Raw genomic sequence first — 18,611 nt, forward strand, 5'->3', positions numbered from 1 at the left:
ATCCCAATTAATCTCTGTATTCCTGCTTCCATTTCAGCAATTATTTAAACATTATGGTTTAAAAACCTCATAATTAAGATAGACATTGTACACTGTTAGTTACTGTATTAGTACAACACAATGTAAATGCCATAAATATAAGTGTAATAAATCCTCCCTCGTGGCGGTTATCATGCTGCTCAGTAATTGTGTAGTCGTAGTTTTCCACATTTTTATTATGAATGAATCTATTCAATAGCTCTAAAAAAAAAAACATCGCAGCAAAAATTAACTCACTTTCCCAGAATGCCTCTGTGAAAAGCAGCGGCAGCGGAAGCGGGGTAGTTCGTTGCTCGGGAACAGTTTTCCGCGCTGCTGTTTGTATTATGAGTGTCTGTGGGTGTGTGTGTGTGCCGCTCACTCAGCTGCGTTTAACGGATTATAAGTTAGCTGCAGAGCGATAACATGCCTGCTAACGTCTCTGACTGTGCTTTGGCCTGGCTGTTAGTTACAGTCCATGCTTACTGAGCTGAGGGATGAAGAGCAGAAAGCAGAGGTCCGCCAGAACTGCAGGCAGCAAAAAGAAAGGTAAACTCAGTTTAGCTAGCCGTTAGCTACTGTAATGTTACCGACAGCTGTCAGCCTCAGATTAGCCTCAAATGTTTACTTACTTATTAGTTACATTTCTCTATGTACTGTCTGTTTTGTATGCACTGTCTTTCGGTTTGTTTCGCCGGTCTTCACAAATCTCTTTTGTTTGTTTACGTGTAGCTCTAGCAGTCAACTTTATGCAACCTTTGTTTGTGGTTTTGTCAAAATATGCTAAAGCTAAAGGCAAAGTATACAATCTCTCTTTAAAACGGGCGCCTTCAATCGGTTTCTGTTTTATTCCTTTTTCGTTTTTGTGGTGTTTATGCATAAACAAGACTGTATTGATTTCATAAGAGATACCAAAATACTTGCTAATACATGGCAAGTTGGTGTAAGATTAAAGTACGCCTGTTTAGGCTGCTGCTGGTGGTGTAAGGCTGTGGGGATATTGTTTTGGCACACTTTGAACCCCTTAGTATGTATTTACTGAGAACTGTTTAAAAAACAAAACACAGCCTTCCTTTGTAATGTTGCTGGCCATGTCCATCCCTTTACTGAACATTGTATCCATTTTTTGATGGGTACAATGTCACAAAGCTCAAATTGTCTAATGTTGGTTTCTTGAACATGGCAAAGAGTTCATTGTACGTAACTAGCCTTCACAGTCATTAGATCTCAATCTAATAGAGCAATGGGCGATATTAAAAGAACTTATAAAATATCCATTGAACGTATAAGCATTGGTGTTTTTTGCTGTAAATTTATTTAGGTCTGATTTAAATCTCTGTGGATCTATGTTGTAACATACGACCTAACTGAAAGCCCCATATAACCAGTTATATCCCGCTGAAGTTAGAACAGTATTGTCAGTGTGATTTTTAGTTTGGGTTAAAGTAACTTTGACAGTAAAATTTTCCCTCTTTAACCTAATATTTTTCATTCGTTTAAAGAAAAACATTAGGTAAAATCTTTCAGTACATGTTTTTCTTTCTAGAGGAAGGCTTGATATAATTTGTCATATCCAATCTGTTATATTTGTCCAATGTTTTTCAAGGCAATAAAAGAAAATATAGGTAAACTGAACATCCCATTCTTTTTATTACTTTCTTTGTGTTTCCACTTTATCTCTTGCAGTCCCCAGTGATGTGTCCCCATCCACTAGTCTCCCACCTCTGGTCGAGGGCCAGCTCAGATGCTTCCTGAAGGTGACCATAGGCCGAGTTTTATGGACAGTTCACAAGCCACCATCTGCAACGTTCATCAGGCTGCGCTGGTGGGGAGAGTCGTCCGACGGTACACATTTCTTTCCCAGAGATGGATCACAGCTGGCACAGAAAACTATCAAGACCACAGCTCGCTTCCCCATCCGCTGTGGCCCAAAACAGTTCACCTCTTACCTTACAGGTAGTTAGGAGAGGTTGATGCTCTTGAGTTTGCTATGCTGCTTCGATTTCCTTTTAATCTCCATTATGCTGTTCATCAACAGATATGGGCTCTTTGGTGCTGGAAGCCCTAACTAAACCAGATCATCTGCCAGTTGCACGAGCTCAGGTCACTGGCATCTCCCCCCTGTCACTATCACAGTCAATCAGTGGATTTTACACTCTTGTATCTCCAACGTCTGAAAAGCTGGGAGAGCTACAGGTGAGTGTAGACTTAAAATCATATTTACTTGCCAAGTGCTTATTTGGATCTGAGTATTATTGGCTGTATTGAAATTGGGCTTTGCTCACTCAGTTTGTGACATTGAGGACAGTCCACATCTAAGCTTTTTCTTACACCCCTCATCAGGTAGCTCTTAGTTTGGAGCCACTGACAGAAGCTTATGACAGCAGCGGCTCCGGTCCCCACACAGACCTCAGCACTGAGCGACGACAAGTCACCCCAATGACCGTGCCCTCACAGCACAGGTTGCTTTCAGCCAACAACGGGAAAGAATCAGCCGAGAGCAGTGGCGGAAACACACCAAGGTTTAGAGTTGAATTCAAACACCTGCACAGCATCTCATATCTTGGCATACGCAGTGCCATTTTTAAATCAGAGGACAGTGATCTTACTTTATTCGTTGCTATAATATTTTCAGAGGGAAGGACCACTTATATTTCCAAAATGCACAGAGGGACGAAGAAGAGACGCTTGAAAATCAGATGCCAACAACAAACAGATCTCAGAACAGTCAAACAGCTGTGAATCCTTTAAATCAACCAACTAATGATATCATTTCAGGTTTGTTTAAGCATCCATGCATTATCAGTTTGCAGAAACGCATATCTATATTTTGAAATTTTATTTCTTTCATCTCAGTTATTCTCCACCGTGGAAACAAACTCAGAAATGCAATGGTTATATCAGCTTTGAAATCTGACACCGATAGTGCGGCGGCTCTGAAAGATACTCCACTGCTTCTACCAAAGGATAACATCCAACCTCTGCCAAAGTTAGTGTTGAAAAAAAATAGTGCTTCCTCTCTCTTACCAATTCACTTTCTGTAAGACTTTCTTCTTTTCTTTGCAGGCCCTTGTCTTCTCCTTCTGGGATGTTTCTTGAAAATATCCTTCACACTGATTTAACTCTGAAGCACTCTGATGATGTTACTGTAATCTCAGACAGTGGCTTGGACGGACCTGCTGACATAGACAACAGAGCTGTGGATCTGGTACTTGGCAGGTATCCATGTTTGAATTTATATCCAGATGCAGATGTACGATGTTGTATTTTTACTTAAAGTTTTCCCTTTTTTTCTCTTTTCTTTAAAGCTCTACTTCTGCTTTTCCTCTCTGGGATGGACAAGGCCCCTGCCCTGATTCTCTTTCTGGTCATAGCAGTGTCTGTAGCGATAGCGAGCTCAATGATCCACAGTATGATCAGAGCTTGCTGGAAAATTTGTTCTACAAAACTCCTGTAACTAGATGACTTTTATATGTTTGTTTTTTTAAATTTTGGTAAAGTAAGCTTTGTCAGTTTAACAGATTTTCTAGTATAACTGTCATTCTTTCAGATTACAGGTACCACATTAGCTGACACTGAGGAGGAGTGCCAAGGGATCGTGTCTTCAAGTAAAAATCAGGCAAAAAAGCTGACTGAGTCTGCACCCAAGATTAGTGAAGGGTGAGGGCCTTTACGTATTCTTTTTAAGTCAGAGCTAGAGCTTCTTTCAGAGGCTCAGGTTGTTCTTAGATGCATGAAATGGTTGGGAACTGTGTTTTTCTGTGTCCAGCCACAATTCAGAGAATCAGCGGTCAGGAGATGGTGGGAATATCCATTTTCTCCTGAGTGCAGAGCAGCTGACTTTGCTGAGTTCGGTGCGGCTGGCAAGAGTGACGATTGAGTCTCTGACTGTACCAGCTGGCAGCTCACCCACAACACCCAGAAAAACCTCAAATAAAGGAAAACCACTTCGGCCATTAATTGCCAGGAAATGGTTAGGAAAACATTTAAAATCTTGTTGATCATAATGCTAATAATAATTATAACGATAATAATAATAATAATAATGATGATGATGCAAATCACTGACTTTGTTATAAAAAATACAAACTTTTAGGGACAAAACCGTATGTCATTTTCTTCTTTTAGTACATATTTTGTTGAGTATTCGTTCCCAGTGACTTCAAATCGACATGATCGCAGTAAGGCAAGCCGAGATGGGGAAGTGACCAGAGTTGTTTCCAGTAAAGTCACAGGAAGAGGTATGACCATTGAGAATCTGCTTTAATGAAATCATCCCAAGTGAAAAGTGCTGCTTGTGGTGCTTCAGGTTTGTGACTGACAAACATTATGTTTTTTAGTGGTGAACTTCCATCATCTCTCTGTGTTTCCTGTCAACTTCAGTACAGCCACAGTTGAACAGTGGTGGAGAACTGATCTGATTTTCAAGATTTACTCACGAAAGAGTGACCAAAGGAAAGTAAGTATTTTCAGGCTGACTATTAGTAATTTGATTTTGTTGAAATTTGTCAATTATTTCATGATATGTGAGCTACTGTTTTTCTTAACAAAGGCTTTACGTTATGATTATTTTTAATTAACTGGTTGTTTTGAAGTTAAAATATTTTTGACATACACATTTTCAGACAATAACACAAGTGTGATTAAAATATTGAAGAGTCTGTTATTGTATTTCTAACATGTTCTACAAACACATGGCTGTGATTCCATTAAATATAAAAAAAGATCATTGCTGTTTTCTTTTAAATGCTTGGGTGTACTATGTGTTAAATCACTATATCCTGTGTTGCAGCCTGTTGCCATTGGTAAGGCAATTCATCCATTGCGCAGTCTGCTGCAGAACGAGCAGCTGAGTCAGTCTGTCGTGTTGCCTGTTCAGAGAGAAGGCAACAGTGAAACATGGGAGTTTGGACCTCTCAAGGCAATATATTTTCATTGGCTTGCTTCTTTTACTCAGGAAGTAATGTTTGGAAGCAACTGTCACAGAAGTAATGTTGATGTGTTTTGCAGGTTTCACTAGAACTTGGAGCACACAGTAAAGGTTTCTCCTCTGAAAAAAGTAAAAGCAAGGTGACTTGGAGAGACATGTCACCGTCACAAAGTCCTGAGAGACAGGTGAGCCTCAGAACCCAGCATGCTACCAATGGCAGAGAGGAGTTACCGGCTAGTTCTTTTGAAGAAGCCAGGCTGAATGTTTGGACACCTCAGAGACCCTCCAGGGAACCTGCTCCTATTTCCGGCTATCAAACATCTCCCCCTAAATCGTGGCAGCAGGTGGAGGAGGAACCTGAGGCCCTGCTGCATGCCTTACTCATGGTACCAGATGGGAAGAACTTCAACTGTGGGCCTCTGCAGGCTCCGAATGTTTATTTGAACTGTAAACTGTTTTGGTGTGATGAGCCGGCAAGATCTGTTGTCAGCTGGGGTCAGCCAAACCCTACGTTTAACTTTGTTCAGGTAAGTGCTGCAGGTCCATTATTCTCACCACATTTAAAGTTTGCTGCCTGGCTTTGTACGTCATTGGAATAATCTTATTTATGAAGGGAAATTACTATAATGTTTTTGCAAACTGAATCCACAAAACAAAAGACATAAAACTTACTTTTTCTCTTAAGTCTTTTTTCTGGATCTACAAAGAGTTTGCACAAAGCTGTTTTTTGTAATAAAGGAGTATATGGGAGCATTATGAGTTTTTTATTTTTGACTGTTGTTTTAAAAGCTTTACATATTGTTACATGGTTTTTTTAATATTTTATTTATGTACGTGATACTGTGCTATTCTACAAGAAACTAGTAGTAAAATTAACATAAGAATAAATTAGCATAAACTAGCATTAGAAATTATTCTGTGGCTTCACAGAGTAGTGGTTTATCTGTTTGTCTATCATGGGAAAAATCCCTGGTTGGAGACCAGGAGGAGAAACAAATCCTCTTGGGGTTCCTTCAGTAAAGGCATCTGACATAAAAATCAATGCATACATTAGTCTGTTTTACCTGGCAGGCGTTTTGTTTATTTGTTTATTCCAGAAGCTACCAGATTTGGAAGCTGTTTGTTGAATCAATTAAAACTACATGGATGCAACAAACAGACACTTCAGAATTAGTGAAAAGTAAATGTAGATTAATTAAATGTAGTAATAATAATATAATTATTATTATAATTATTATTACTATTATTATTATCTTTAAAACTGTTTTATGTTCCAGGCTTTAATCCTTTTTTTTAGTCTGGCATTTTTAGTTGTCGGGATCATTGATGATTTCTCAGTGCCTGCAGCTTGATCTAAATACACTCTTTACATTTCTCTGTTTTAGGTGACACCTGTGGCCTTAACAGCTAAGCTGCTGGAGAGGATGAAGAATAATATGTTGGTCATAGAAGTGTGGCAGAAGACTAGAAGCTCAGGGCAGGATCGACTCCTTGGCCTAGTTAAATTGCCTCTTCATCAGTTCTACATGTCATTCAGGTAAGATAGGTAAACAATAATATAGGATAATTATGAAATATTACAGTTGCTAGCTGGTCAGCTGACCATTTATTTGTTTGCAAAAAGTATCTCTGAGTTTTTGACTGAAGGAATTAGTTAAATGTGAATGCTACACCATTTGTGCCTGGGAATTATATTTTGATGTTTAGTTTTTTTGACTGTTCATATACCAACGCTTTGAGAACGTTATCCACTGATTAACAATTGTAATTGTTATTTAGCTGACAGTCCTATAAATTGGAATCACAATAATAATATCTGAGAGGGAAGAGCAGTGAAAACTTTTAGTATCCCAGGTTTACATACACCAAGAATGTATTGTAAAAGGCAGTTACCCTACATTCTAGTCACTAAGTGGATTCCTAAAATATATGACAAAGTATAGAACATACTAACATGTTTACTAAAATATGTCTGTCCCCTTCAGGGATCCAAAGATCACCCACCTCCTCCTGCAGGCGCAGTACCCTGTTTTAGGGGTGGACTGCTACATGCCTGTCATTGATGTGTTCTCAGGGAGCTGTAAAGGAAACCTCAGGGTTGTTTTGGCTATGGGCCAATCAGAGCAGATCGTTTCCCTCCAGCGTACGAGAGATGAAGAATATGACTCGTTGCCTCATCTTGTGAGACCAGTTCATCTGCTTGATCACCATCCACATTCACAAACAAAGGTTGGTGTTACCATTGGCTGCATAATACTTGTCAAATAGATTAGTCTGGCAGTTTTTTTTATTTTATTTTAATAGAAAGTATAGAGAAAATTCCACTTTAAATATGTGCTGGCACACAATACAGACCAAAATATAAATATAAATAAATCTGCACAATTTACATTTGTCCCTATTGAGTTTTTATGGAAACTCGCTGCAATGCTTTTTTGTTGTTGTTGTTTTTTGTTAATTTAGATCCTTAAAACCTCACAACTCATGAATGTGACTTGGTAGAATAAATATTCATGAAAACGTTAACACCAAACTTCAACACAACTTGTTTGTTCCCTTTCTTTCTCTAATGTGTTGGTATGAAAACAAACAAACATTAACTGCTCTGCTCCCTCAGGTGACTGCAGCACATGTAGAATCTATGAGAGAGCATGTTTTTGTGGTAAAGGTGGAGAGGGTCAGTGGGATGACTCCTCTGCAGTCCACAGTGTGGGGTGAGGCAGACTGCTACATCCAGTACAGCTTCCCCTGTCAGGAGGGCAACTCTGCTGCAGACATGGACCAAAACCTCATAGAGAGCAGTAAGGCCACCTAATCATTTCAAATCTTCATCATAAGATGTTTCTATTCCCTCTGAATCATTCCAAGCTTAATCACATCCCAACAGCTGTGAACCTGAAACCATTTCGTACCACCACAACGCTCTGTGTTCCTGACCCGGTGTTTGGTCACACAGAGACTCATGTGCTCCTGGCTCCTGAAGGAGTTCCTGTCCAGAGGCTGCTACTCAGCTCTCTCTCAAGTCAAGGTCTCAGCAGCGGTGGAGGCATCCAGTTTGAAGTGTGGTGCAGGTTTGTGGATGCTGTTATGTCATCCATGTATCATTTAAACTTTAATAAAATAATGAAATGATGTTTACCACAGTTAAAATGCTGATTATAAGCCTAATATTTTTACCCCAGGAATGGTAATGTTTTGGTTTCCTGTTTTAGCTGAAGTGCCCTCTGTAAAAATAGGTTTTAAACTTTACTTAAAGTTTCATTAGGTACAAGGAGCACAGAAAACTTTACTTCCTTGGCAGCTTTTGTAAATTTTGTTTCATTACATAAATCTAGTGCATTTTGTATGTTTTTAATCAGTGAGTATCACACTGTATCCTGTTAAGGAAAATACTTTATTTCTAAATGCTCAGTTGTGCATACGGTAATGATATACAGGTCTGCAGCATTACTCTTTAGTGTCTTTAGTGAAGTGATTCTCAAGCTGCATGTGTGTGTACAGACAACCAGGTGTAGTGGGGGCATGCCAGACAGAATTTTGAGATCCACTAACTTAAATCAGAATTTATGTGAAAGTAATCAGTCTTAATTGTAACTGGCTCAACTTGTTTTCTTTTTGTGATCAATATAATGTCTCTCTGTAGATATTACTATCCAAATGTGAGAGATCAGCTCGTGGCCAGAGGAATGCTTCCACTGTCCAAGCTGTGTGCCATGGTTACCATGCAGAGGCAAACTCCTGATGAGGCTCAGATGTTCTCTCTGCCCCTGATTCCCAGGACAGAGAGTCCCACAGTACACCAACCTCAGCCTTCAGGTATACACACATAATTATGCACGCATGCTAATAGGAATATATAGATACAGGCCGTATCTGAATGTTATTGCTTTTGTTTTTGTAGGACTGTTAGATGTTTGCATTCGATACAAGCACAGGCCTGTGAGACCTGAAGGACACACTGGAAGAGGAGCTGCCTCTCGAGTTGTGACACTCGTGGTTCAAGTGCACAGAGCATGTGGTCTGAAGGCTGCCGCAAGGTACATCACTATTACTGACCTCTGGACAATTTGCCTTTTTTATTTCATCTATGTATGATAAAGCTCATTAATTAGAACAGATTTTTTGTACACCTGCTCACTTTGATAAAAATATTTGGGTTAGGATGTAGGATTAAGAGCTGATGATGTGCACCAAATCTACAGTTGTTGAGACTCTGCTGTTTTATTTTTGTTCATTCTGAGATTGGTGGCAAATTTCATCTGATCAAAATAAAAGTATTCGCTCATTTCTTCTTTATGTGTATTGAAACCATAATGCCCAAATTAGTATTTAGAAATACTGCCTCTGCTATTTCAGGATATTATCAGAACAAGATGAGAGGTTCAGCTACTTTGTCGGCGTTGGTTTGAACACTTTCATCACAGTCCAGCTTTCTTTCTTGCCCGAGAGTGAAAGGAGGTGCACCCGCACAGCAGCAAAGGCTTTCTGCCCCGAGTTCGACCACCACATGGAGGTGTCCTGTGATCTGCTTGCTCAGACCAGCAGCGGAGAAACCTTCAGCCTTGCTGAGCAGCTGGAACAGGCTTCTGCTGTCTTCACTGTGTGGAACCGAGACAATCGTAAAAGTTTAAGTGAGCTCAGTGCACTCTTTGTGAAATGAGGTTGCTCTTACATTTAACTTGCCTAAAGTATATTATGTTACAGTTTTCTGATTATGTTTAACTTGAGACCATTAATCATTTATTTTACTTTTTAGTTATCTTTTCTTTACCCATCAGTGGAGCCTTAAAGAAATTGTCATAGTTTTTTTTTTTTTTTTTTTATATTATATCATATACACCCGTGCAATAACTGACTGATCTAGATATTAAGAATCGTCATGAATGTTAGCCCTAGTTTGTGAATATTTTTCGTTATACACCATTTAACAGTGAGATAAACATCAATGCGTTGGAAAAGTTTGTAAAAGAGCTGATCCAGGATGGGACATTGGAGGATACCTTTGCTTTTTGGCAGCATAATGTCAAGTTAAAAAACAAACAAACATGTATTTAAAATTTTTGAAACATTATTGTGTAAAAATTTTATTAGCAGTATTTGTTTCTAATATTGTCCTTTTTTTTTTTTTTTTTTTTTTCTTTTGTAGGTGTGAACGTTTCCAAATCTAAAGATTTAATGTTGGGGACTGTGAAAATACCTCTGTCTGAGCTCATCAACAAAAGAACAGGTATGTTGGGCTTAAAATAGTTAAAGCAGTTATTTTTTGTTAAGACTTTGTCAGAGTTTTTCTTTTTCCACATATGTAGGTATTTCTGGCTGGTTTGGAGTTTATATAAGTCTTGAAGCAAGTTCTTCTCAGCACCAGCACATCTTGGTCGGAGGCCTAGAGCTTTCCATTAGCTTCGCTCACCACTCTGATAGAGAAAGGGTCATTAAAGCTGCTCAGGGTTTAGGCTGGGAAAATACCCTGACTGACAGTTCCATGATGCAGGATGAAGAAGAACTGTTTGAAGAGAGCATGAGAAAACTCTCGCTGACCTTTACCATGCCTAGAGTGTGGCTACCCATCCACTGTTTGCTGCTACCTGGGCACAGTGAGCTGCTGCGCTCCACCTACTGCTACATCAGGTACAAGTTCTATGACCGAGACGCCTTCTGTTCTCACCTGAAACACCCATCTGCTGATGAAGGCGCAGGGGAAGACAAGGCCACAGTGAGTTTTGAAGGAAGTAGGACTGTTGAACTGAGACGTACGCAGCCTTTAATGTGGTATCTAAGGGAGGAGAAGCTGGAGGTGCAGGTGTGGGTTGCCTTTAAGAAAAATAAAACCAGAAGGCCCAGTGACACAGACCGACTGGTGGGCTCAGCATTCGTCGATCTGTCCTCGCTTGCAAAGACTTCCAAGCAGAAGCTGACGCTAAGTGGTATGAAATAACTGCTCAGCAATGCTTTAGTAAAATCGTCTCCATATTTCAGAGTGTAATAAATTTTGTATTTTCACAGGAGTGTACCCTCTGTTCAGGCGCTCAGCAGCAGATCTACAAGGAGCAGCTCTCAGGGTACACATCACCTTGACAGGCGGTTCAGATCCAGGAGAAATACCTACTGGAGCTGAGACTCAGGTGGACTCTGACAGTCAGGAAGAACTGGTATCAGAGGACATGGAAGAAAGAGATCAAGTCCTTTCTCCATCTACACTCAGAAAATCATCAGCACAGAGCAAACACAAGTATAAATCCTCCAGAGCCACTCCAGACATCTCATCTGTGCAGCACACGGAACAGAGTACAGATGAATCTTTCCCTGTGACAGTCACAGTGGATCGGGCCATGCACCTGAACCTGAAAGGTGTGACCTGATGTCTTGTGCCTTTTTTTTTTTCTAAAAAAAAAGAAAGCAAAACAGAAACAAAACGTACAGTTCACTAACAACAACATGTTTGTCTTTTCCATCAGGCTGTCCCCTCGCAGAACGCAGTGAAGGGATGCCATGTTGCTGTGTTTCATACGCCACTGCTGACTCTGCTGAACCAGTGTCCACGGCTGTGATAGCTAACACAGACTCCCCTGTGTGGGACCATCAGCACGAGTGCAGGTTGAATAACTTCACAGACCTCAACTTAAATAACCTACTGATCAAACATCAGGCTAATGTGTTTGTTTCAAATTTCCAGGCTATCAAAGCAGCTCCTGGTTGATCCACAACAATCCCTTGTGTTTAAAGTCTGGCATAAAGGAGGTACAGGAGCTGTTTCACCCCGTTGTTTGTGTTGCTTTAATGTTTTTGAAGGATTAATTTATTCATTTTCATTTTGCTTCCATAGAGCTGGACAGGGTGATTGGATTTGCCTCTGTAGACCTGTCCCCTTTAGTCTGTGGCTTCCCATCAGTGTGCGGTTGGTACAACATCACAGACTTTGGCGGCCAGTGTCACGGCCAGCTTAAAGTGTCCATCACTCCACTGAAGGGGGTCCAAGATTTACGCTGGCAGAGACTATCTGTGAGTGAAGAAGCTGCCAAAAACTCATTGGTGAGAGAACTCAGACTGCTTGAACAGATTTTTTTACTCTTGATGGCTTTCTCAAAATTTGAAACAAACCAGAAGGTGTTTGTCTGGCAGGGTTTGTTCCAGGCCTTTCCTCTCAGCTACCAGACTACAGCCACATACAGCAGCTTTCCCTCTCACATCAGCAGGTTCCCTGAGCAGAAGATCTCATCACCCAACCACACGGACAGGCTGTTCTCTGAAAGGTTTTTATTCACACCATGGTTGTGCCGATCATCTGTTAGAATATTTGCAGCCAGTAAGGCAATGGAAGATGTTCATCAGCTGTGTTTCATCATTTTTGTGGTCCTTATTCCTGAGATCCAGTCTCATAAATGTGTATCACTTAGTTTAGACACATTGAGGACTGAAAAACATTAGGGCAGGTTTTTGTATATCTACAGTAAGTAAGTAAGCCTTAAGCCTCCCCTCATTTCTTTGTATTTTGCCATGAAAATCAGAAATATGCCACAGACTAAAGCGATTTGTTGAAACGTATAAATCTGGAAACAAACAATTAAGCATTTAGGCAAAAAAACAGTTTTAACATTGGTGACACAGTTTAGTTTAGTTTCCACTTCTTGTGTAAAATAAAATAATATTTTACAAAAATAAAATTAAAAAAAACACTGGTCTCTGAAAATGATATGGACTGAAAATGAGTTTAAAGCAGCCAATGTCCTCCAAAAACCTTCAGAAAGTCTGGAGAACTATTGCACAAGACCACTTCAAAAAATTACAAGTCTGACCCCTTTGGAAACAAAATACAAATAAATGAGTGTAGTGTAAGTACTGTGTATAATACTGTGTTTGTGCAATGGGGATTAATTCGTTTTCCTGTCACAAAATGTCAACAAAACAAAAGAACACAAGCGTCTGCTATCAGATTATTTTAAACATTGGTATTGGCACAGAACTGGTGCTTTGCAGAACCGGTCCTTGCATAGTTTTATTCATTGCCACATGCTACAATATAAAGTCTGCAACTGTATTTATATGTTATTGTAATGACTGCTGCAGGTCCAGTGAGAGTGACCGTCATTCTGAGCACATGGACAATGTACGTCTGTACCATCAAAGTCTGCAGGAGCAAACAGCGTCTCAGTCCTTTCACAGCAGCAGTGCAGGTGACATCAATCCTTCCAGCTCGATCCTGTTCTCAGCACTCAGGTACCAGTTTATGGACACTGCATTGTTTAACCATTTATGACTGATGCAGAGCCTGAGCTTTGTTTCTTTTCTTACAGGAAAAAACTGAGCGAGCTTGACAACATTCAGAAATATTTCAGCTGCAAACTTTCAACTCCTACATTCCCACCTATGCCAGAGCAGGAAAGTCACAATAAACATGAGAAACGGAGGGACTCGGAGTACAGCTCATCTCAGCTTCTACTAAAGTCAAACCAGTTAGTCGGAGAAGTCCACAACATCATCAGTGGTGAGTTCATCCATTTACTGCTAAGGTCCTAGAGGACGTTGTGGTCAACCAGTTAACTGCTGCTCTGGATCAGCACAGCATTCTTGACCACTTTCAATCAGGTTTTTGTAGATTTCATTGAATTGAAACGGCTCTTCTGAGAGTATCACATGACATTTTGAGGCCGAGCAACAGGGGAAACTGTTCTCTGCTGCTCAGGTTGGACCTTACCTCAGTTTTTGATACAGCTGAACGTTTCATTCTGCTTAATAGGCTGAAGTACTAGGTTGGTATATCAGTATCTGGTTGGAGGGATTCTCTTCATACCTGTCTGACAGATCATTTTCTGTAGCTACTTCAAAGCACAGATCTCCCCTTATCCAGTTCATTTTGGTGTACCTCAGGGTTTCTGTTTTGGGGCCTCTGCTGTTTTTATTGTATTTGGTCCCCCTTGGGCACATTCTGTCAACCTTTAAGGGCATCTCTTATCTCTGCTCTGCAGATGATAATTGGTTCTACACCTCATTTCACCCAAATGAAATTTGAAAACTTAGCAGTTTATTGAAGTGCCTAGACACTGTTAAACAGTAGATGGCAGGCAGTTCTCTTCAGCTAAATCAAGAGAAAAATGAAATAATTAGAACCTCTTGGTTCTTTGGCAAACTTGGAGAGCTTTTCACAGACAGACACCAGGTTATACCAGAGGGCTTTCACTAACATATGTCTATGGCAGGCCCCTGAGGTTCTGTGACCAGGGCCTGCTGATGGTGCCCAATACTAAGCTGAAAACAAAAGGAGACAGATTCTTCTGTTTAGTGGCCCACAGACTCAAGACTTAAGATCGGTGGACTCTTTTAAAAGCCAGTTAAAAACAAAACTTTTTAAATCTGCTTTTTATTAATTTCTCTTGTTTTGCTTTTTTATGCATAGTTGGCAGAGTTGGTAGAGCAGGTCACCTCCTAACCAGAAGGTTGGTGGTTCGGTCCTAGTATGCTCCAGTCTGCATGCCAAATAACCTTAGGCAAGATGCTAACCCCAGCTTGCTCTCCAATGCATCCATCGGAGTGTGGATGTGTGTATGAATGTTAGTTAGACAGAACTAAAAAACTTAAGAAAAGAGAAAAGTGCTTGTGTGATTGGGTGAATGAACGAGTTGTGTAAAGCGCTTTGAGTGCTCAGAATAGAAAAGCCCTATATAAGAACCAGTCCATTTATTATAATAATAATAATAATAATAATAATAATAATAATAATAATAATAATAATAATAATAATAATAATGGATTGCATTTATATAGCACTTTTCGGGCCCTCAAAGCGCTTTACAATTCCACTATTCATTCACTCTCACATTCACACACTGGTGGAGGCAGCTACAGTTGTAGTCACAGCTGCCCTGGGGCAGACTGACAGTCTTCTGCTGCTTGTTATTTAAATGAGCTCATTGTACAGTTTTTCTCATATCCCATTATATTTATTTTATATGCAAATTACATTTATGTTATTAACTTCTTCTGTGTGAGCCAGACAAAACTAAAAAGATTCAGCTTTGGGTTTAGACACATGTTGCATGCATGTGTGTTTCTCAAACCCTTCAAACTTTGTCTGTCTCTTTACACAGGTCTACAACGACACCGCTTGGAAACAATTCCTTCAAACCCACAGAGTAGCTCAACAGTGTCACCTGTTGGAGACAGCAATACACAAGCAATCACTGAGAGATCGTCCAGTCCTCACAGAGTTTCACATTGTTCCCCAGAAGTCACGTCTCCTCTGTCATTTACACCAGCAGAAGTGTCTGAGGACCTCACAGACTCTGAGCCTGAGGAAGAAAAGGACAGACGAAGTGGCAAGGCTAAAATGACTGAGAGTGATGAAGAAGAAACAGGTTGCAGAGAGGAAGAGGACGATGATGTGGATGAGCAGACAGATGAGGATTATGAGGAGGTTGTAGTGAAGCTGAGGCCTTTAAATGAGGTGACTTCATTAACAGACAAAACCAGTCCCTGGACCAGCATCTTGTCAGATCCTGAATTGGCCTCTCTGGAGAGCCTGGAGGGACCAGAGCACCTGGACCTGAGTGAAGATGAGGGCAAGAAGGAACTGCTGGTAGATATGGAATCGGGTCACCCCAGTGGGAAGCACAGGGAAGAGGAAAGTGAAGACGACTGCAGCTTAAATGGTTCCACAGGAGATGCTTCAGATCTGGAGAGAGGTGATGAAACGTCGCAACATGCTGGAGGTGAAAGACAACAACAAGAACTAAACAGCCCTAACAAGAGGTCACATGACACAGATTCATCACCAGCCAAACAGCACACCACAGACACCCACAGTGTTTCCGCCTCCTCAGACGAGCCACACCTCCAACGGTATCTTTAAATGTGTTTCATGATTCATTTGTGGCCGTTAGGTTATGCTGTTGGTTTTTGCTTTTCTGAGCCAGTTCAAATCAGTGATTCATTATAAAACTTGTGTTAGGTGTGTAAATGCTTCATCTTGTGTGGCGTCTTTAGGGTTTTATTTCAACATTCATCTCAACAATCTAGACATAAGGAGACTGACAGGTGGAAGTGCGAAAACGTTCCTGCTGAGCAGGCTGAACATAAACTCACACACACTAAATCCCATGTGGTTGCTCACAGTCTGTGTAATAATGAATAATAATAATGGATTAGATTTATATAGCACTTTTCAAGGCACTCAAAGCGCTTTACAATTCCACTATTCATTCACTCTCACATTCACACACTCGTGGAGGCAGCTACAGTTGTAACCACAGCTGCCCTGGGGCAGACTGACAGAAGCGAGGCTGCCATATCGCGCCATCGGCCCCTCTGGCCATCACCAGTAGGCGGTAGGTGAAGTGTCTTGCCCAAGGACACAACGACCAGGACTGAGAGCCCGGGGATCGAACCGGCAACCTTCAGATGCGCTTCCCCTTAATATAGTTTTCCCGTGGAGGTCAAACAGATATTTTTTTTTGTTTTGTTTTTCTGAACATTTACTTTCATGTTTTTGGGGAGTGTTTAAACACAGTTCCCCTCCTCTTCAGTTGTAACTGCCTCAAAACACACTGAGAACGTGTTTTCTTTAACTTTATCCATTAAGCTCTGTTCCTGCAGAGGTTCTAAACTTCTTCCTCCCCTCCCACCAACTGGAGGCGTCGATGAGAGCTATACGTTTAGCACCCACGTTCTCCCAGGCATCCAGCAACCCGGTGAGTGTTTGTCCACGGGCAGTGCTTTTGGCCGTCACGCCTGCTTATATGTTCACTCTCTCCACTCCTGTTACTTTTACAGTGGTGTTAGAGATTAACCTTTACCTTTGATGTATCTGTTCATGTTTGCATAATTTAATGGTTTTGCAAATATACTTGCCCAACCTTCTGTACACACAGTGTTATGAATAATCTTTCGCATGATGTGTGATGTGCGTGATGTCAGACTGACATTCGGTGTAATTTAACACTCAGTTCTGCAGCACTAACAGGTTGACTTTCTCTGATCTCATTCACAGTGTTTGCCCAGCATTTAAATGTTGGGGTTTTTTTGTTTTGTTTTTTAAACCAACAACACATTTTTGTATTTTTGCAAACTTTGGATGTGATTAAGTAAAAAGTATGAATTCTAAAACCACTGATTGGATCTCTCTTCTAATGTAATTGATCATTTTAATGCAATTTAAAACAAACAAAAATAATAAATCAAATACAGCTTTATTGTCAAAAACCATATGTACATTCCATACGCAAGAATTTGAAATTGAAACGGTCCCACGGCCCTCAGTGTACACTAAAACAATATAAAGATAAAAATAAAATAAAAGTCTTATATACAACACAATATAATACTGCAGTACAATACAATAAGATGCTGTCACATGCAAAAAAGAAGAATCAATGGAGATGACTGTCACTCCTGTTTTTTAATTTTACAACTTTTTGAAGAGCACAATAAAACAGAGAAGTTGAGAGTTAGAACTTATTTGGAGAGGTGGTGTGACTGTTGGCACCACCTCTCCTCCCTGCATGATGACGAGACCTTTCAAAGAAACTAGTTCAGGCATGCCATTTGTTGCTGATACATGCAGCTGACAGTCTCACAACATGAAGGCTAACCAAACAAAGGTTTGTTGTGTGTGAATTGTGAGTCATATAATCACAAAAAAAGATTCAGATCAATTAACTTATTTGTCTTCAGCCTCCCCTGCAACTAAGCTGTCTTGTGTTTTTTTTTTTTTTTTTTTTTGCTTTAACGCTTCATGTTTTCAGGACCAGAACTCATCGGTTCACAGCGCCCCACCTCCCAGAGGCCCTCGGCAGCGTCCCAACATGTCACCGTCATCCATGAAGAAAGAGACGGAGAGAATAGCAAAAATTTTTGCAGCTCACTTTGATGAGACTAATTAGAGACGTTTGGTTTCAGCCTGCAACAATAATCATGTATATTAAATGTAACATGTTGTATTTTTATAAATAAATATTAACCATTTTCACTACTGAAGTTTTTTTTTTTTTTGTTGTTTTTGTTTTTTTAAATGTTTTATTGAAGCTGAATGTCTGCAGGCTGGTGGCCACAAGTTTTGGTGATGTAACTGTTTCAGGTTCTCTCTTGAATAAGACAGCTGTGTATGTTAATTTCATGTTTTTGGGTTTCCCATCATGTTGATTTGTTAAAGAAATAAAACATTGAAGTTCAGTTTAAAAATGCCATTGCTAGTCCACATCACCTCTTCACCTCATTATAGTAGCTGACATAACAGAAGGGCACCTGTACATATGTGTGGGTATTTATATGAGAAATGTGATACACGTAATTGGCATCAAATTAAAAAAATGCAAAAATGAGGCATAAGTCAGGATAACTGGGAATATTTATGGAATATGTGGTGGCAGTTAAAGTTGAACGTTTCGTTGATAATAAACAACTATATAAAAGATAAACAAATATGGAAGAGTGGGGAGGTGTGATCTCCAGACTTTAATATTTTCAGATAGTGGTCCTACTGAAATATTAACACACCTACAATTCCTGTAAATAGAGGGTTTAAATACATCATCCTTAAGATGTATGATAGCAGAAACATGAAACCTGAATCGATCTAAAAACAAAAAAACAACCACATATCCATGATACAACACCCAAATGACACTGCAGGGTAGTTTTGGGGATGTAACATAACTCAGTTAAAGTTAATCCT

General features: G+C 40.0%; 1 protein-coding gene across 1 annotated transcript; it reads left to right on the forward strand.

Moving 5' to 3' along the window:
* The first annotated feature begins 253 nt into the window (after positions 1-253).
* On the forward strand, positions 254-18,123 carry c2cd3 (C2 domain containing 3 centriole elongation regulator). The gene is made up of 33 exons (XM_082503949.1): positions 254-567; positions 1,705-1,974; positions 2,057-2,214; positions 2,362-2,540; positions 2,654-2,796; positions 2,875-3,007; positions 3,085-3,237; positions 3,327-3,471; positions 3,569-3,678; positions 3,788-3,991; positions 4,147-4,259; positions 4,359-4,477; positions 4,811-4,939; positions 5,029-5,475; positions 6,334-6,485; positions 6,934-7,177; positions 7,566-7,749; positions 7,836-8,019; positions 8,592-8,764; positions 8,850-8,985; positions 9,305-9,579; positions 10,095-10,175; positions 10,255-10,872; positions 10,952-11,296; positions 11,404-11,542; positions 11,622-11,686; positions 11,772-11,977; positions 12,068-12,198; positions 13,013-13,162; positions 13,240-13,430; positions 15,031-15,781; positions 16,521-16,629; positions 17,683-18,123. Exons 1-33 carry the CDS (start codon positions 516-518, stop codon positions 17,818-17,820), a joined length of 6,627 nt encoding a protein of 2,208 aa, XP_082360075.1. The 5' UTR covers positions 254-515; the 3' UTR covers positions 17,821-18,123.
* The last annotated feature ends 488 nt before the right edge of the window (positions 18,124-18,611 follow it).

Source organism: Aulonocara stuartgranti, assembly GCF_965226115.1.
Source record: "Aulonocara stuartgranti genome assembly, chromosome: 14".
Taxonomy (NCBI): Eukaryota; Metazoa; Chordata; class Actinopteri; order Cichliformes; family Cichlidae; genus Aulonocara; species Aulonocara stuartgranti.

Bases quoted from the DNA above. Each gene is read 5' to 3' on its own strand.
- c2cd3 (XM_082503949.1), top strand. From the start codon at position 516: ATGAAGAGCAGAAAGCAGAGGTCCGCCAGAACTGCAGGCAGCAAAAAG. The intron at 568-1,704 runs GTAAACTCAGTT...TATCTCTTGCAG, and splicing joins TGCAGGCAGCAAAAAGAAAG to TCCCCAGTGATGTGTCCCCA. The intron at 15,782-16,520 runs GTATCTTTAAAT...TTATCCATTAAG, and splicing joins GACGAGCCACACCTCCAACG to CTCTGTTCCTGCAGAGGTTC.